Source organism: Bos mutus, chromosome 13, assembly GCF_027580195.1.
Source record: "Bos mutus isolate GX-2022 chromosome 13, NWIPB_WYAK_1.1, whole genome shotgun sequence".
NCBI lineage: Eukaryota > Metazoa > Chordata > Mammalia > Artiodactyla > Bovidae > Bos > Bos mutus.
In genome coordinates this window covers 6,167,498-6,187,843 of record NC_091629.1, presented here as the reverse complement: position 1 = coordinate 6,187,843, position 20,346 = coordinate 6,167,498, and the positions used below count along the sequence as shown (strand labels likewise).

The 20,346-nt window shown below is 39.3% G+C and overlaps 1 protein-coding gene and 1 long non-coding RNA gene across 2 annotated transcripts; both read left to right on the top strand.

The window, feature by feature from the left end:
- Window positions 1–4,313: 4,313 nt before the first annotated feature.
- LOC138990379 (putative ankyrin repeat domain-containing protein 19) lies at window positions 4,314–12,196 on the top strand. Its single transcript, XM_070380926.1, has 4 exons — window positions 4,314–4,521; window positions 4,685–4,858; window positions 9,936–10,042; window positions 11,540–12,196. The coding sequence occupies exons 1-4, from the start codon at window positions 4,516–4,518 to the stop codon at window positions 11,679–11,681; spliced, it is 429 nt and encodes a 142-aa protein (XP_070237027.1). The 5' UTR covers window positions 4,314–4,515; the 3' UTR covers window positions 11,682–12,196.
- A 3,242-nt stretch (window positions 12,197–15,438) lies between these two features.
- On the top strand, window positions 15,439–20,143 carry LOC138990380 (uncharacterized). Its single transcript, XR_011466435.1, has 4 exons — window positions 15,439–15,480; window positions 16,598–16,667; window positions 19,635–19,695; window positions 19,788–20,143. It is a non-coding gene; the product is annotated as an uncharacterized lncRNA (long non-coding RNA).
- The last annotated feature ends 203 nt before the right edge of the window (window positions 20,144–20,346 follow it).

Genomic DNA, 20,346 nt, shown 5'->3' with positions numbered 1-20,346 from the left:
AAAAGAATACCCAGATATCAAAACAGTAATCATTCATAAATTATGAAAAATCAAGTACCATCACAGTAAAAATTTTAAAAAGCCCAGATATAAATACATCAAGAAGGGTATAGGATTTACATTAAAAAAAAAAAAGCTTCCAAAGGTTAATGAAGGACATAAAATAGGACAGAGACATAACAACTACCTGGATACACTGATACAAGTGATTGTCAAGTTAAAATTACTTTTCTTAACCTAATTAATACAAATTTCACTGAGAATTCTCTTTAACTGGCATGGTGATTAAAAAGTCATCTCAAATAAAGTAGAAATAAACATTGCCAAGAGAATGCTGGAAAGGACAAATAAGGGGAGGAACTTTGGACCCATAAAGGATATTAAAATATATTTTATATACTGCCTATGCTAGAAGCAGCAGACCCTTCAATGGAACAGAATGGAAAACCCAGAGACAGAACATCAGAGTTAAAAAGTGGTATTTTAAACTAGATGAGAAAAGATGGATTATTTCAGACACGTGAATGATAATTTTTTTTTAAAAGTTCTCAAATGTTACACTATGCTCCAAAATAAATCTTGGGTTTGTTAGCTAGTTAGAATAGGGAAAAAGAGTCCAAAATGGCGGTGGCTAAAAGACAACGGAAAAGCCTGCGAAAATAGAACAGAGGAAGGTCAAAGGAAGGTCTGAGGACCGGGGTGAGGACTTCAGGTAGAACAGCACTCCTGACTAAGCCCAATTTGCATAGGGCAGGCCCAGGGGGAAGAAAAAAACATAAAAAGAGGAGCCAAAGGGTTCAGAGCTCTGACACTCCGAGGGGCCTTTAATGTCCGTCACTCCAAATCTTTGTTGTGACGAGACAAAGAACCGAGGAGCATACACTCGCTTGACAGGTTGATTTAAGATTTGGGGAAAATAAAAGCAAAAAATTAAAATGAAGAAAATGTGTAGATGGAGGCTGGCCCACGGGAGGATCAGAGGGATGCGGAAACACGGTTTCGTTTCATCTGGAGAACCTGAGTTGATTTCCACTAAATTTGCACTTGATAATACCTGTTACCACAATTCTGGAACCATGAAAACAGTTTTCTGTAGTTACACTTGCTAAATTTCGCTGGTCCAAGAGGGATGTGGAAATGAATAAGCTGAGGGATAAGTAGATTTAGAGTTGTTGTTGAGTTGATTGAAATGTGCCTAGCACCGCCCACAGTCAATCTCAGACTTGAGCCGCAGGACCTAGCACATACGCACTGGGCAGTATGGCCCGACGTCTCCGTGCTTACACGTGGGAATGCCCGCTTCCGAGGCGCGCAGGGCACTGTGTTTCCCGGCGTCGCTTAGCTACGACTCTTCTGGGCTGAAAAATTGGAAAACCGCGGAGCTTCCCAACCGGGATATTGTAGGGGAACTGCTTAGGCTATCTGTAGCATTAATATTGGGTTTCGGGGACAGGGAAGAGCCGAGGGAGAGGTGAGGTGTGTTTGAAGCCCGTGGGCTCTGTGATGAAGAAGATTTTTGGCTTCGGGAGTAAGAAGGGCGAGTCGCCCTTAGGCTCCTCCATCAGTCCGGGGAGAGACAGGCGGTCATAGAATCCACTTCCAGCCTGGGTATCGCATCCGAGACAAGGACGAGACAAGGACCTTGGAAAGATCCACAAAGCTGCCATTGTAGGGAACGTAGCCAAAGTGCAGCAGATTCTGTTGCTGGGGAAGAATGGCCTGAACGACAGGGACAAGATGAACAGGTAAGCGGGGTGGAAGGGCCTGGCAGAGGTCCCTCCTGTGAGTTTCCTCTCCAAGGCTCCTGGACACCTTCCTGGGATCCAGCGCCCTGCAGACTTTATAGGCAGCAAAAAGCCTTAGCTCATTTAGGACCCACTTATAATTTCCCTTATAGAGCACTTTACTGATAAGTTTTGAAGTCATTTAACTGAATGTCGGTAATCAGAGTAATGAAATGAAACATAAATATCTTTTTTTCCCTTCTTCATCTTTCTTTTTATTTGTTATTATGCATGGGTTAGCATGATGTACTCATGAGTAAGAGCTCTTAAGTTATATAGTTTTCAAGAAATCTGGAATCTCCTGGCTCTCACATTTTTTCTCATATGATTTATGAAAATACTTCTTTATGGATTGCCTATTGTGGATCATGGCAGTGGACAGATTTCTGATGTTGTTAGCATCTTATTTTTAATGTACACATTTTTATACCTTAAGGTTATATATTATAGAAAACTGCATAGTGAACAAAATAACTCCCATGCCAGATCAACTTCTGGATTAAAAATTCTTAAGATACAATTCAATATCTGTTTTATATCAGTGTATGCCTAGGTATATATTTTCTTTGCTGAAGGACCTTAGAAGCTTTGAAGTAGGGAGCTGGCTGTGTCCTTGAATAGGAAAACATTTTCTTAGGATTTCTTTCATGTATGGTCTTCAACATATATGGTTTTAAAGAAACCAAAACAAAACTATTTTGAGAAAAATAGTTTTTATAGTAGACAAGATTTGCCCTTCTAGATTGTTGTGATAAAATTACAAAGTTTTCAGATATAGTAGACTTATAGACAGCAGCCCATTTGTTCCTTCTGAAGGAGAACAAAATCTCCAATGCATGAAAGTGAAAAATGAAAGTGGCTGTGTCCTTGAACAGGACTGCAGTCCAACAGGATCTCTGGTCATGGGATTTTTAAACAAATAAAAAGATTGTGGTTTTAAAGAATGGCTGTAAATACAAAGTATTCATTTATTGACTGTCTTTAATAGATAAATGAAATTAAACTACCCAAACATAGGCAAAGATTTGCCCTTTTAGATATCAAAATTTGCTGGGTGACATTTTCTATTAGGAAAGATAAATTATGTGTAGATGTGGGAGAAATAACCTGGTAACTATTTAGAGAAAAGTAACTAGATTTTTATCTCACCAAAAGTTTCAGATGGAGTATGGATCAAAAATTTTAAATACACAGGGTGAGAAAAGTACCAGAAGAAAACTGAAATTCCTATCTATACATTTTTTGTGTGCTGACAAAGACCTTTTTTTTCTAGTTCTACTGTTTATTAACCTTAATATTTTTTTAATTGGATGGTAACTGCTTTACAATGTTGTGTTGGTTTCTGCTGTACAACATCATAAATCAGTTGTAAGTATACGTATATCCCACCCCAGAGACCTTTCTAAGAATGATTTCAAAGGCAAGAATTCTGGAGTTTCCTGGGTTTCACCTCCCACCCCAAAAAAGAAGAAAAGAAATCTGAAAGTTGATTTAGCAACCCCTCAAATTTAAAAATCTCTGTAGATCAAGCTGTGTGTAGGGAAGTTGGATGAGCAGACAGGACTTGTCTTTCTGGCACTAATAGGAATGTGGCACAGATAAAAATAATTTGTCATTTTCAATTTAATTTAGAATTTTTTGTGAGGATTGGTATCCTGTGACACTTTCAGTCTTTTCAGAAGTCGAGGGAATCTTGGGAATTTCCTGGCCGTCCAGTGGTTAAGACTCACTGCTCTGGGCCCAGGGTTCGATCTCTGGTGAGGGAACTAAAGTCCTGCAAGCTACAACGACATATTGTACAACATGGTGAATATAGCTAAGATGTTATAGTCCCTTAAATGCAGTGTAACCTGTAACAGCTGTGGGTCACTGTGTGGTGCACTGTATGATATAATAATATATAACACACGTCATCTCTAAAGCAAGCTTAGATGGAAACACCTCACGGGAATTAACCAACAGGAAAAAAGAGACATGAACAAACAAAAATGCTACAATTTATAGTTGTAAAGACTATGAATTATAAATTATATTCCAATGTCAGAGATGTTAAAATGTGAGAAAATGAGCATATTAGAATCATTGAAGTACAATGTTGTCTCTAATCCTCAAAACATATCTGCAAAGGAGGTGTAATATCCTTTGACTTCATTCAGATGTTGTCCTTGTAAGATAGTAGTAATAGTAGTAAATATGATAATACAATCTAACAATTACTAGCTGTTATCTGTGCAAGGGATGGTTCTAAACCCTGTGCGTGGATCTCATTTAAGCATCGCATCAGTGTCCTGTGAGATAACTACTACTCTCTCTCCATTTTGTTGGTGAGGAAATTGAGGTACAGAGAGGGTGAGTGATGGCTAATAAGTGACAAAGTCAAATTTAAACCCAAGTTGAGCTGAATCTCAAGGTCTCACGCATTCTATTCAAGTAGACTGTTCTTTCTTTACTGTGTAAGAGGAGCTAAACTAATATATGCTGCTCTTTCTCCAGAAGAAAATGAAATATTTGTTTCAGAGGGATAGGAGTACCATGCTATTGAGTGTTTTCAATCACACAAACAGTTATTTGTTTTGAAACAGTTACACTACAGTTTCCTAAAAACTTGTCTTGCTTTCATAGGACTGCGCTCCACTTGGCCTGTGCCAATGGCCATTCAGAGGTGGTAGCTCTCCTCCTGGAGAGAAAATGCCAGCTTAACCTCGGTGACAGTGAAAACAAGACCACGCTGATGAAGGTATGGGGCAGCGAGCCATGTCCACATGAGATGGATGTGATTTAACTACTGAGACTAAAAATGAATGTATCTCATTGAAATATAGGGAACTGGTGAAGCTTGTGGACTATTTACTTTGAATTCCTAGAATTCACACTCTTGTTTCTTGGCACAACACTGACAGGCCATAGAATGTCAAGAAGAGGAGTGTGCGACTCTTCTGCTGGAGCATGGTGCCGACCCAAATGTCACGGATGTCAATGGCAACACCGCTCTCCACTATGCTGTCTTTTGCCAGAATGTATCACTCGCAGCAAAGCTGCTTTCCTATAATGCCAATATAGAAGCCAGGAACGAGGTATAGCTCAACTAACTTTATTCACAAAATATTTGCAAACCATTTTTCTAAACCAGAAGTGTTTTATTGATAACAGTATGTAAATAGGTAGACTGAGTAGTGTCCAGCAGGCCCTGTTACCATGGAAACAACTCCAAAGTCAAGCCAGCAGGTGGGTGGAAAATATCAGAGCCCACAGAAAGGGCAAAGCTCCCTCAGCCACCCTTCTACCCCAGAAGGAAGATTTTCCCACTAGAACGTGCTCAGGAGTGGGTGGTAGGCTCACATCAGATCAGATCAGTCACTCAGTTGTGTCCGACTCTTTGAGACCCCATGAATCGCAGCACGCCAGGCCTCCCTGTCCATCACCAACTCCCGGAGTTCACTCAGACTCACGTCCATCGAGTCAGTGATGCCATCCAGCCATCTCATCCTCTGTCGTCCCCTTCTCCTCCTGCCCCCAATCCCTCCCAGCATCAGAGTCTTTTCCAATGAGTCAACTCTTCGCATGAGGTGGCCAAAGTACTGGAGTTTCAGCTTTAGCATCATTCCTTCCAAAGAAATCCCAGGGCTGATCTCCTTCAGAATGGACTGGTTGGATCTCCTTGCAGTCCAAGGGACTCTCAAGAGTCTTCTCCAACACCACAGTTCAAAAGCATCAATTCTTTGGTGCTCAGTCCTACAAAAAATGAAGGCTTGGGGGGAGTGAAGTGATGTGATGGGTGGCTGCTTCCAGCGGCTCAGGGAATGGGCTCAGCTGCTGGAGGAGGGATGGGGGTAGGAGGAAGGAGAACCAGTGCCCAGCAGGGGGAGCTGGGGGGTGCAAGTGGGCTGGGAGGCAGCAGGCCTGGAGCCCTGAGCCCTCCAGGACCCCGGTTCTGAGATCCGGTCACGTGGGTCAGGTCACGTTTGACACCCAGCAAGGGTGTTCACTTGTGCTGGTGACCACTTGGTTCTCCAGGTACAAGTGGGTCTCCCACGCTCAGCCCTGGGGGGCGCTCAGTGGGGTTGCAGCTGAGTGTGGGCAGCTGATGATGGTGAAGCTGCCCTCCTGCTCTTTCTCCTGTGGCTGCAGCCCCGCCTGGAGCTGCAGAGAGAGCTCCCCAACTCTCACAGGTGGGCTCAGTTTTCCTTGTTTGGAAGCTCCAGCCTTCCCTGAGTGAAAATATTTTGAAAGCACTTGATTGTCTAAGATATCACTTTAAATCACGATATTGCTCAAGAAGCATTAGGGAGTAAAGCATTCTTTTTTGTGTTAATGGCAGATATTTGTGATAACACTGCACTTTTTAAAGGTAAAACTTTTTCCAAGTATTTTTCCCTTATTGAAAAAAAAATTTTTTTTTCTAATTAGTCTAAAATAACACAGTAAAGCAAAATTTGCCTTGGAAATAGACTTTGTCTTAAAACTCAAACAAGCATTTGACAACATAATAGAAATCTTGCTGCTGCTAACACATTCCAATTTTATGAAAAAATGATTTATATAAAAATGATTTCTCTCTCATTGCCCAAGGCTTCAGAGGCTAAAAGGAAAGGCAAAGGAGCGAGCAGGTGAAAAATGCAGATCAAGTTGGAATTTTGGCAGTTGGGGTATGCCAAGAAGAGGTGTTTTTTTAAATATTTATTAGGCTGTGCTGGGTCTTAGTTTCAGTATGCAGGATCTAGTTCCCTGACCAGGGATTGAACCCAGACCCCCTGCACTGTGAGCACTGAGACCCAGCCACTGAACCACCACAGAAGTCCCAAGGTTTTGGTTTTTTTTTTTTTTTCCCCTTCAGTTTATATATTTTGGTAAGGTGCTTTTCAGTCTCAGGACAATAGTTGTTATTTTGAGAAAGAGATTGAGTGAATTGGAGACTTGCCTAGATACCAATTTTAGGAAGACTTTGCAGAAATCAGATCAGCAGTGAACAGGTGGTGATTAAGTTGGGAAAAAAAAGAGAAGAACAAATATTTAACAGAAATATTATCCTATTCTGGCAGAAACAGCCAGTTAGACAAGAGTCTGGACTCTGCTCTCAATCTAGAAGGTCTTGATGGAAAGTAAGGGGTTTATAAACAATGAGATCAGGTTGCCTTTTGTGTTTGATTAGTCCCTGTTCTACCATTATTTACCCAGGAAAATTTAATTCTGTTTTGATGACTCTTATCTCTTATACTTTTCTTTTTTCTTCAAATCCTCAAGTAAGAGAAGGAATTGGCCATGTGGGTGAGAGATGAGACTGGAATGTTTGCTGTGCTAATTCTCAGCTAGAGTGTGCTGGTGAAAACCACAATCACTTGGGAAAGTTTATAAAAAAATTTACAAGCCTAGGCTGTTCCCTGAAGATTTTGATGAAATAAATCGAGGAAAGCCTGGACATGTGTATTTAGAAATATTTCCTTGAGATTCTGATACGATCCTTGGTGAAGAACTATGGAGTGATTAAGGATAATTTCTAAGTGCACCTATCTCAAAAATAAGTAATCGATAGAAGAGTTGGAGTTTGATCAATGCTGGCTACTTCCATCAGCTCCCTCCTTTGCAACAATATTAGCCAGACTTTTTCCTCTGCCTCTGTGACTGAGAAGTTAAAAGGAATATTTTTGGCAAAATCTATTGGCTTGAATAATATAACTCCTTTTTCTTCCAACCACTAATTATTCAGTGACACTCCAAGAGTCTTTAGAGATTTGCTCATGGCGAAGTCACTTCGTCTGTAGAGTCTGACCCTTTAAGAATTTTACACCTTCTGTTATCAACCAGGTCATGAGGTCAACAGATGTTTGTTACCAACAGTGTTTTCCTGACTGCAGTAATAGTAACTCATGAGCCTTCTTTTGGTGTCAGCAGGACAGACTCTTGCAGTGTGTGTGTTAGATTTGCTGAGCCCTGGCATAAGCAAGACGACAGCTTTAAACATCAAAACCCATGAAGTTAGTACAGATGGGGATTCTTTTAATGATTTAGTTTCAGCAGTCTTAGGAACTCATTATCCATTTGGTTAATAATCTGGGAGAATTCTAGAAACAGATTGTAGTTTTAACAAGCAGTGGAAACATTCTTAAAGTGGGAATTTTGAGTCTTGTTTTTTAAATTTATTTTAATAAAATTATGAGTCAACAGCAATTTTTATTACATATTGAGACCCACTTTTCTTGTGAAACACATGATACTAAAGAAAGGAAAGCTTTCACATACAAATATTTGCTTTATGCCCACCTGTTTGGAAACGGCAAAACGTGAAACCACAAGTGGGCTACAGAGCAAATGTGGTCCTTGGATATGTTTAGCTTACCTACCTCCACAGACTGAGTCAACATTTAAAACTTAGCAAACTCATGCGGAAGTCTGCATTTCAGGCTTCTTGGAGAACTCAATCTGGTCCCCCTTGAGCCCATTCTACTGTTTGGTCTGCGTGTGGAGGCCGCCCCTGTTTGCTCTGCGTGTGGAGGCCTCCCCTTCTGTATGGGGCGTGTGTTCGCAGGTTTGCCAGCCTCACCTGGCTTTTTCACTTACTCAGGCCACCAGCTTTCCCTCCATAAGCATTTGAGTTTCCAATTCTTGTTTTATAGTTTATTTTGATAACTATTTCAAGATTTTAAATACAGTCTAATTAATCTATAATTGATTTCATATTTTAAAAGAATTTCTTAAGGATGGGATTGAATTTTTCAAATTAGAATTTTAAGTTGGTTGTGGCAGTTTCACACTGAATGAGTCTCCCAAACACACAGGATTATGAGAGAGAGCGCAGGGAGAATTCATGGAAGAGCAACTCCTGAGAAAATGCTGAGTGCATATTTATTGGTAACTTATATTCTGAAGGAGATCAGTCCTGGGATTTCTTTAGAAGGAATGATGCTAAAGCTGAAACTCCAGTACTTTGGCCACCTCATGCGAAGAGTTGACTCATTGGAAAAGACTCTGATGCTGGGAGGGATTGGGGGCAGGAGGAGAAGGGGACAACAGAGGATGAGATGGCTGGATGGCATCACTGACTCGATGGACGTGAGTCTGAGTGAACCCTGGGAGTTGGTGATGGACAGGGAGGCCTGGCATGCTGCAATTCATGGGGTCGCAAAGAGTCAGACACGACTGAGCGACTGAACTGAACTGAACTGACCTTGTAATCTTTAACTAAGAACAGTAAAGCAAGACAGAGACCAGAACACTGGGATTAAGGAAGCTTCCTCCTGGAGGTCTGGAGGTAATTACATGAGAGTCGTCAAGAAAGGTCTTTGAAGAGAAGCAGTGTTGTTCTGTGTCAAAACAGCATCTAGCTAAAGCTGACCTGTCAGGTTAACTTAAGGGCGGGGGAAGGAACAAGCAAAGGAGAATGAGTAAGATTAAATTTCAGGAGACTTTGCTGAGAAAGCCAAAAAACATGGTGCCTACAGTTGGTTTTTTGGAAGAAAGAAAAACACAAAACAACCTTTCTCTTTGCGTGTTCATGTAGAGGATAATATTCCCATTGGAATGTCTGTAAACCTCATGAGGTTACTCCTGGTCATCCTTGGATAGGTTATGCATGCTACAGATAATATTATATAGTCCTGCCTCAGCATTGTTCCTAAAATATGCAGTTGATTTAGTAGCTGATTGATTCTCTCTGGAGGAGTGTTGAGACTAGTAATAGAGCAAGTAAATACTACAATATTCCTGATAAATACTATGATAGAAGCAAAGATCCTTGGAACCAGTAAATGTTGAAAGTGAGTTTTAGAGAATGACTCTGTGGTTCATCTTTGGAAGAGGTCGAGGAGGAGCATTTTATTAGTTATCTTTTTGAAAGACGTATTTGGCTGCACTGGGTCTAGTTGTGGCACGTGGGATCTTTAGTTTCGGCACGTGGAATCTAGTTCCCTGACCAGGGATGGAACCTGGACCCCCTGCCTTGGGAACTCAAGTCTTAGCCCCTGGACCCCCAGGGAAGGCCAGGAGGAGGAGCATCTTGAAGAGATAGAAGGCGCGCCAGGGGATGAGGAGGAGGGGCTCCTTTTATTTACTTTCTGAATTATATGTTTAAGTTCAGAGAATCTATTGCATGATTTTCCGTTCACTTTAGAAATAGGTTAACTGTGTACATTACAAATGGTTTTTCCTGTTTTACAGGATGACCTTACACCACTCTTACTTGGCATAAGTGAAAGGAAACAGCAAATGGTGGAATTTTTAGTAAAAAAAGAAGCAGATATACATGCGGTTGATAAGATGAAAAGGTACAGTTGTTCTTTTTCTTTTTAAAAACCTTAGTGCTGTTCTCGGGTGCTAAGATCAAGATTAAATTAATAACAGGTTTCATTTGTGATCAACACTTCATCAGTTAGGTAGAAAATCAATTATTCTCACTGGGAATCGTGAAAAACTATATAGCAGGAATATATAGCAGGATTCATATTCCTTTATAATATCGAGTGATGTCATATGCAACCTATTCTTTTTTCTGGTTGATCTTGTAGTAGCTGAGGGATTTCATACTAGTTTCATTAGCTTTATAAAATATGGATTCTGCTTTTCAGTTTACCTTATGACAGCATTGAATTTCTTAATTATTTTATAACGATTGTTTAACCTCTACTTCGTATATATTTTTCCTTAAAAGATGCATACTAAACATAAAGGACTTGATTTTGTCTTTTGGATGACTCTTTGCTTTCAGTTACTTTCTTTGAAATATACTGATGTTATTAGATTGCAGAAGAGTCCTTCACAGTTTAGTGACTAAACAGCAACAAAAAAGTGATGAGTAATCACTGTCACCAGATACTCGGCTCATCAGTTTTTATCCTTTTTCATTTCTAGTACATTTTGATGTTTTCATTTTAAATGAAGGTAGAAGGAAGAATGATAGGTTTAATTGGACAAACAGTTCCTTTAACAAAGATAAGTCAGAGGTGGATGATACAGACGAAAATGATGGGCTTTAGATTCAGACTGGGTTCAACTCCTAGCTTTCCTGCCTATTAGGGTTATGACCCTGGGCACAGTACTTATCATCAGCAAATAAGTTTCCTGGTACAAAAAGGCAAATAGTAATGCATCCTTCAAAGGCGGCTGTGTGTATATATAGCATTTCATTTAGTGAAGAGCACATGCTTGTCAACATCATTAAGTGCCTCGGTGACTATTTTTATTTCCATTATTGTTAATATTTTTGTTTTAAGCCTGCAAATAGCCTTTGCTTAACCCAACCTCTAGCTGACTTTGAAGCATAATATATCAGACTAAGGAGGAAACGGGGGATTTGTCCTTTAAATACTCACCTGCCTCAGATAAGTGACCTCAGCATAGTTTCTTGTCCATCAAGGACTTTGTTATTATTTTTTTAAAGCATTTATTTATTTGACTGCGTGCTGTCTTAGTTGTGGGAACTCTCAGTTGCAGCATGTGGGATGAGGTTCCCTGTCCAGGGGTGGAACCTGGGCCCCCTGCATTGGGAGCCTGGAGTCATAGCCCCTGGTCCACCAGGGGAGTCCTCATCAGGGACTTTTGAAATAGTAACTGCTGCTGCGTGCCATCCCAGTGGGGCAGGAGGCTTCTTTTCCATCCCTTCATTTTAGCCGTGGAAGTAATTTACAAGGATGTAGACTTGAGCATGTAAATGGTCAGTTCTTCATGGAAGGGCAAGATGTTAACTTGGTAAAACATATCAAACGAGCTGTTTCTGTAAGTTAACTCAACTTCCTGAGGGTGACGTCATCTCTCTGTTGTTTTAGAACCGCCCTCATACTTGCTGTCAATTATGAATGTACCGATGTAGTCAGTCTTCTCCTTCAGCGAGGTGTTGACGTCTTTTCTCAAGATGTCTTTGGACGGACTGCGGAAGAATATGCTGCTATTAGTGGTTTTAATATGTAAGTGTTTACATTAAAATGCCAGTTATCACTAAACTGCAGCCAAAAAGAATTTTAACTGTTACTTGTTACATGACCAGTGAGAGTTGTCTGTTTGGTGCAGGCAGCTTCTATCCTGTGGGGGCACCTTTCCTTAGGTCATAGGTTCCCTGTCATCCTTCCCAGAGTAGTGGGTGTCAACTTGCCTGAGATTCCATAGTTACAGTTGGCCCCCTCATGGGATCTGTTTCCTGTAAGAATGAAAATCTTCCAAAGGATTTATCTGCCTCATTTACCAGAAATCCTTAAATCTCAAGTAAGTTAGTTCAGAGAGGAATTTAGAGAGGTAAGCCCTGCCTAGGACTTGCCAGGATCCATTGTAAGAGTAGGGTAATGTCTTCCAAGTGAATCGGAGATGAACATGGAGATTAAGCATCATTGTCAGAAAGATCTGCTGGTTGAGAGTTTGAGCAGGTAGAGAATGGAGAGTAGCGGTCCAGGCCAGGTCTTGATTGTGATTAGTTTTCTGCACTTGGTGTGATTAGCTGCAATAATGGGGGATAATTATGTTATCTAATGTAGTGAGTTCATATTTTATAAATAAATTTAGGTACAAATTATATAAGAGCTGAGGTTCCCTAAATTACAAACCACAAAGAACAACTGATCACCATAATTAATAACAGTTTCCTGCAGCCCTTGAATGCTAAACATATAAGAAAACAGACATTGGTTTTATTTGGGATTTCAAAGTAGTTCCAGCAATAAAGTTCAAGAACAAATTATTCCATTCTGCAAGCATTTTGGGGATATATTATCTCATTAAATCCTCTTAATCCCCTTGTGAAATAAGGCAGTAAGATCCCAGTTGTGTAGAGGAAGACTTTGAACTCAAGAGAAGCAACTTCTCTAGAAACAAAGAGCAGTTGGTTACAGAGCTAGGATTTGCAAGTTTGAAAGAGTTTTCGTATGCCAAGCTAAATCTAGTTAATCTACTGAGCTATATTGCCCTCAGTTCATGACTACTTCATCTTCTTTTTCTTTCTCCTTTAAATACATACTAAGTAAAACTTTGTAGAACTTAGAAACTTGAAATGTATGGGACAATTGTAGTTTTGATATTATCGCTGACATTGTCTGTCTGAAATAATCTAAGAATTTAACATATTTTGTAGTTGTTTTTCATATTAGTGTTAAAATATTATTTATCACATTTTTAACACATAGCATTTGCGAACTGATCTCTGAATATAAAGAAAAGAGGCCTAAAACTACTCCCGAAAAGAGCAACCCAGGTACGTCATCTGCTAATAATGAATTACTCTTGGTGATTCTACCATAGATAAAGTAGGAGTGAGGAAGTTTCAATAATGAAAGAACTATGATAAAATTAGTGTAAAATGCACGTGTATTTTATTTTTAAATTAATATCTTAATAGTCTAGTATTCAGAATTGTTAAAGAAGTTAATTGTAGGTAATTTAACATCAGAGACAGTATTGTCTGAAAAGAATTCCATGTATTTAATCACAGCCGCTAAAATCCTGTATTAGATTTTTGTGTAAATTAGAAAAAATGTTTGTTAGTATGATATATATTTCATCTATAATCATATTATAACACATTGGACTTCTTATAAAAGTGGAACTTTAACTTTTACAAATAGTTTGCATTTAGTGAATGAATAGTTATCAGTTACTGTGTAGTGATTAGTCTCATTAAAAAAGTTACCATCGTTTAAACTGGAAACCTCAACAATCCCTTCCTGGTAGGATAAGAAATGATAAACAGTAAGAACTGCAATGCTGAGCCAGTGTGCAGCGTACCAGGAAGAGATTACTTTCGAAAGATACCTTGGAATAGTACAGATCAGAAAAGCAATGCCTAGTTGAGAACCACCGGTTATTTTGCCTATTGTGCCAACAAGGTCTCTATTACCAACTTTATTCCTCACAGATCCAAAAAGAGTGAGATAGGTTGGCTTCATTAGAACCAGATGTTTCCTTCTGTGTGTTGGATGATTGTCACGATAGTATAGTTTTGTAAGCACAACATGTTCTGTTGCCATTCTTTAAAAGAGTATCATAATAGATTTTCAAATAGATCAACTTGGGACTCTGCAGATTCTAACAAAAGACCCCAAACACTTCACATTAGCAAAAACACCACTATGTCCCCTTGATGTGGCATCTAGCACATTGTACAAGCTGTCTGAGAACACCTTTAAACTTAGTAGACCTCTATCTAATCAAAAGGGGCTTCCCAGATGGCTCAGTAATAAAGAATCTGCCTGGCAATGCCTGAGATACTGGTTTGATCCCTGGATCGGGAAGATCCCCTGGAGAAGGAAATGGCAACCCACTCCAGTATTCTTGCCTGGGAAATCCCATGGACAGAAGAGCCTGGTGAGCTACAGTCCATTGGGTCGCAAAGAGTTGGACACGACTCAGTGACTGAACAACAACAACATCCATCAAAGGACTTCTGTAGGTTAGAGAAGATACAGAGATGACATAGAGTCTTGGTCTTCGATATGCTCAGAACAGAATAGAGTTGTCCCTGGTTACTTTCTATAGTTTTCTAAACAGACTTTTCAAGGAAATCATTCTTATTTATTTGTTCATTTGTTCACTGAAGAGATAACTATCAAGTGTCTTTTACGTACCAAGCATTGTTCTGATGTTACAGGGTGCAAACATTTAAAAATCACTGCCCCTGCCCTCCAGGCTTGAGCTTGGAGGACCCCTCTCCCTCCATGTGAGTCATCCCTCCAGCATCAGATCATGACGACACATGTGAAATGTTGTCCAACAGCACCAGAGTCTGTAGCTCCTTCCATCCTTCCCTTCCTCCCCTTATTCATCAGCTTAGGATCTGATGACGAATGCCTTCCAAGCTGAAAAAGCATGATTTCTATCAACATTTGCCATATAATGGGAGGATTGATATAATGATATATCCTCAGTAGAACAGAGCACTGTTTAGACCATCCTGCTCTAGGTGGTCCAGATCCCCTTGAACAATGGAAGGAAATAGTCTCAAGAGAGTGTACTTTTCACATGTATTAGTACGTATACACATATATTTAAAACATTAAGAAGTTCAGCTTGTGTGTACCCTACTGCCTGCTCACCACAAGTCTAGTCCTCATCCCCACCACCCAGCTGACCCCCTTCACCCATTTGCCCTCCCCCACCTCCCTTTCAAGAGATCATCCTTTCTAAATCTGGAATCACTACATCTCCCATACTTCTCTTACATCTGGAAAGAGGGCCAGGAAGACTTTGTTTCCTATGTTTTCCCACGCTCTGAAGTTCAGTGCCTGTAGACCAAGCTTCCCTGTGAGAGGGCGTTTTCATCCTGAACTGAAGAGCCAGAGAATTTGTGTTGTGTCCCAGCAAGACACCTGTTCCTCTGTTCACTGCTCCAGGCAGTGGAAGTCCAGGAACACTGTGCTGTTTCAGCGTGCTATTGACAGCATATCGCACTGATTCTATTAATGGTGCAGTATCATTTTCTGTCAGTCTCCTGGAGTTTGGTTAGGATTATGGTCATTGTAAACAGCAGTTCTTCCTTCGTTCCTTCTGTTCTACATTTGATGACTATAAGGAGAGCAATGGTTCTTAGGTATTAGTGGCCCATGAGGATAATACAATCACTACTCCCTCTAGTGTGGTCTCCAGGTGTGGTCCCAAAGGAACACTTTTAAACAAAACATCAGTCTTGAGGTTTTAATCGTCTGTATTTTTCTTTTGTTGATTTAAAATGTGTCTTACTTTTTTCTTTAATAGCGGCTAAGAGTTCTGAAGAAGACTCTTTAAGCAGGTAGGATTTGACGGATTTTTAAAAATTGTATGTGTTACTAAGAGAACACACAGAGAAGAGAAGCTAATGTTTGTTGAGTGTTCTGCTCTGGGTTAGAGACTGCATTATGTGCTTAACATTTGTGACCTCATAGAGTCATCAGAACAGCTTTGTAAAGTAACTGTGTCCTTCTTTTACTTAATTAGGCAACTGGTTTGGGGAGGTTGATGAATGACCATGATTCCATGGTTAAAATGAGTTGACCTGTGATTTGACAGCTGGCCTGCCTGGCTCCAACATCCACTCTCCTGTCCCTCAGCAGAGATTGAGAAGTACCCGTGTAGCATATAAGTGAAACATATAAATTATTTCTTTGACTTGTGTCCATTTTAAGTTTTAGACATTGCGGGGAACTCCTGTATTCCTTTACAGTGAAGGGGAGGAATGGGGCCTTCTCCATAAGTGATTTCCCTGCTGAAGGACCAAGACTGCCATTTTTGATGGACACAGTTTAGGCTCTGAACCAGGGACAGACAATGGAGAAGGAGCAGTATGTCCTTCTGCTTTAAGTCACCAGGTTTATTGCAGTTTGGGCAAACAAAAGTTACGTCAGTCCATCAGTTAGATTTTCAGTTCAGCTATTAGGACTTGGTGAAAACATATTATTTTCAGGCTCTGCCAATATATTGGCTGTCAGTCTTTGTTATGGAAACTAAGAATGAGTCTTACCTAGATATGTCCTAGGTTGGGAGAGATGGAAGCAGAAATAGGTAACTAAAATCTCTTTTGGAGACTTCTCTGGGGGTGCAGTGGTTAAGATGGTTAGTAAGACTTCTCCTTCCAATGCAGGTGGTGTGGGTTCAATCTCTGGTAGGAGGAGCTGAGATCCCACATGCCTTGGGGTCAAAAAGCCAAAACATAAAACAGAAGCAACATGGCAACAAATTCAATAAAGACTTTTAAAATGGTCCACATCAAAATATCTTTCAAAAAATGTTTTAAAACAGAGGCCAAATTTTAATTATGTCAAGAAACTTCGTTTACTACATAGATAGCCAAACTTTCACTTACTTCTTTTTTTTTTTTTTTCATTTAGAGAAATGAACTCACTCATTTTCATTGTGTTTATGCTCTAAAGGTTTTCCAACAAACCTGGTGTGGATTCATGGCCTACATCAGATGATGACGTCTTAGGTTCTGAAACCAAGGTAAAGTGCACTCTTGTGAAATTAGTTTTCATGCTCTGAATTCAGTTTCATGTAGTGTTTACTCTTAAATTCAGCAATGGTGTCCCTCTCACTGTTTTATGTTTGTAATGGAAAGTTTTTCAGAGCAAACTATTTTATAAAAATATGACTAGTTGATTTTTTTTTTTTTTTTTTAACTTTGGTAAATACTGAAGGTGGGTGAAGAAAACAATGGGCTGGAAAATATAGAGTGACAGGAAAATTGTACTGGGAAAAGCTTTCCCACAGTGAAGGAAATATGAATTTTGGTCAAGGACAGAGTCTTACTGTGAATTTTAAACCATAAGGACATGACTTTTGCAACACTCATAATGATGTCTTTAGTGGATATAATTACTTATTTTAATAATCATGGAATCTTCCTGGAGCCTTTCAGTTCCAAAACTATATAGCATATATCATCTAGTTGCCCCCCCCACTACCCACCACCCCTGGACACTTTATTTTGGTTTCTTGGCATTGGCAACCCTCTCCAGTACTCTTGCCTGGAAAATTCCATGGACACAGGAGCCTGGTAGGCTGCAGTCCATGGGGTCGCAAAGAGTCGGACACGACTGAGTGACTTCACTTTCACTTTTCACTTTCATGCATTGGAGAAGGAAATGGCGACCCACTCCAGTGTTCTTGCCTGGAGAATCCTAGGAATGGGGGAGCCTGGTGGGCTGTTTATATCATGGGGTAGCACAGAGTCGGACACGACTAGACACTATTTTGGTTTCTTAGCAGCAGCAGCAGCAGAGTTGTTAGGAGGGCTTTTTTTTTTTTTCTTTCTCTGTTTCTGTCTTGGCTCTGCATTAAGACTAAAATAAAAGTTGAAGTTACAGAGATTTAGAAATTAAAATTCTGTTTCTCCAAAATCCATATTATAAAGGGATTCCACTGTGTTTTCTCAAGCATTCCATTAAGAGTATATTCACAACTCTTCATCTCATTGAAGAATGCATGTTTGCCTAAAATAATAACCAGCTATAGAAGCGGCTTCCCTTGTGGCTCAGACAGTAAAGAATCTGCCTACAATGCAGGAGATCTGGGTTCAATCCCTGGGTTGGGAAGATCCCCTGGAGAAGGAAACAGCTACCCACTCCAGTATTCTGGCCTGGAGAATTCCATGGACCATATAGTCCATGGGGTTGCAAAAAGTCAGACACGACTGAGCAACTTTCACTTCATAGAAGCAGAGACTTTTAATAACCGTAAGATAAAACTTACAACTTGAGTTTTTTTTTCTATTGTAGTTTTAAAAAAACCTACTCCAAGTTCTTGTGTCACATTCTAAAACTTCAGATTTCAGACATTTGTATTACTGTGATTGAAGTATTCATCTTATAGCCCCGTATCAGTGTAAGCTAGTGGAGTTCAGGAAACAACTGTGCATCTCCTGGAGCATGTAGCATAGGTCTCGAGTGTAAGAATCCTGTTAATAGTTTTTGAATGTGAATAAATGAAGAGAGAAATGGTATCCTATATAATGTTACAGGTAATATAGTTCAGTTGAGTTATGTTGAGGAAGGAGGTCCTGCATAACAAGGAAATAAATAAGAAATACATGAAAAGTAAAAGGTTATAGTATTTTTTTCAGTGTCCACCAACTGTGAGATGAGAATTTTAGGTTAAAATTTTTGACCTTTTTAGCCCCATCTTGTGTTCCATTAAATGTTTCTTTTCAAGCCATACATTCTCCTCAGAATTTTGATTACCAGTTCTTTTTCCCAGTAAATAGTTAGGAATATTTCTTAATCAATTTTCTCTCTCTCAAGTAATACTTTACAACATTCAGGTAGTGATAGATGACCATGTGTGGCTAATCAAATGACATTTTTTATAGTGGCAAAATTCAACTCTAATATGGTAGTATTTATAAACAAAAAGTTTTAGAGTAATACTGACTGCTATACTAGGGATATATTATGAACAAAAGCCTCTGTCTTAAATATATGTTTTATATACAATGTATGTTGATATTTTCATAAAATTTGAAGAACAATATAGATGCATAATTTATATATTAATAAAAGCATATAAAACAGAGGCTTTGTTCATAGTATATCCTTAAGAATACTGATATATTACTGATCTATTGTATATGAATTTTAAATATATGTGTTTTTCCACAAACCTTATTATACTTATTTTTTTCCCTTAAGTTTGTACTTGACTAGGAATATCTCTCTCTTTGCTTTCTTTTCCTCCCCCACCTTTTTTTTTTTTTTTTTTTTTTTACTGTTAACCTAATTTTTCCTTGCAGAATACTTTTCTTCAGTGTCTGTTCTTTCAGTCCATCTCTCTCTGCCTCTATTGTGAACATGTTTGATTATGGCTTTCTGTTTAGTGTGTTTGTGGCTTTCATTCATGATCATTTCCCTACAGGTTTACTCTTGTTTTTTTCCCCCTTTTTCTTTGAAAGAGCCAAATTGAAACAATCATTTGTCTTTAGTTGTTTAACAAACAGAATAGAAGTAGCTTATCCTGTTTGCACTTGTAACCTATCTAAATAAGGTTCTACTAAAATCTAAACTTTCATATTTCCCTTCCCAAGTGATAATTCATGCATATAGAAATCATGCAAGCATATGTCAAAATATAGTAATTAATTTAAATGTCTTAGTTTTTCAATAGTACTCTAAACTGCCAGGGATAAATTTTTTTTCTAGAACATTTTGGTAGAGAAATAATCTAGTGGGTGTCATAGTATTTGTACAGCAGTCAATTAGGGGTAAGGAGAGGAACATCTGGGGTTTCTGATGTCATCTGTCATAATGCTTACCCTATGAGAAGGTTAGTCAGTGGCAGAACTGGGATTTGAATCCACATCTGAATGACTCCAGAGCCTGTGTTCTTTGTGTTAGATCATATAGTAATGGGGGAGGTTATAATTCTTTTATTCAAGTTGATACTTGTTATTCATCAAGCTCTTATTTTCTTCTCCAGAAGGAACCAAAACCAAACTTAGCAAAGCTAATGAAGGCTTTTCAGCAATCCAAGAGAAACCGTAAGTTATTTGAAGACTGTCCTCCTGGTATTATTCACTGATTTGAAATGACAGAGGTTCTCATGTACTCTCCCCTGTTTTCACTGTATTAGAAGCAGAATGTGGCATTGTGAGACGAGAGAGTACCACCCTCTCTGAGAACAATAATTCTGATAGTGAAATTGAAGATGTGGTTGAAACCCTTCCCAAACCATCACCTGGAGTCCAGGGCTTCTCTCATCCTGCCTTCCCAAGGCCTGATCCTCTTCCAAAACCACTCAAGACTCTAGCAGGCCTTGGTCTTGCAAAGGTAAGTTGTTTTGTTTTTAACTCTTTTTTCCCCTGTACTTTTTTACACACCATTCCCTTGATCCTTATGATGACAAAAAGGATCCCACTGCAGAAATGGAAGACTTCAAAGTCATGATACAAAATGATGTGATAATAAGAGCAATATATCTGCATGATTCAGATTTATAAATGTTGTCATACTAAGTATGCCATTATGAAAGAAAAAAATTACAAAGCAATTAGGAAAAACAGCTAGATGAATGCCTGGTGGATTACAGTCCATGGGGTCACAAAGAGTTGGACACAACTGAGGGACTAGCACACACACATGTATGTATGTATCTATATTGAATATAGTTCCCTCTGGAAGTTCATTTCAGT

Excerpts from the sequence above, each read along its gene's own strand:
- LOC138990379 (XM_070380926.1), top strand. Across the intron at positions 4,859-9,935 it reads ATATAGAAGCCAGGAACGAG|GATGACCTTACACCACTCTT; the intron begins GTATAGCTCAAC and ends CCTGTTTTACAG. Across the intron at positions 10,043-11,539 it reads GCGGTTGATAAGATGAAAAG|AACCGCCCTCATACTTGCTG; the intron begins GTACAGTTGTTC and ends CTGTTGTTTTAG.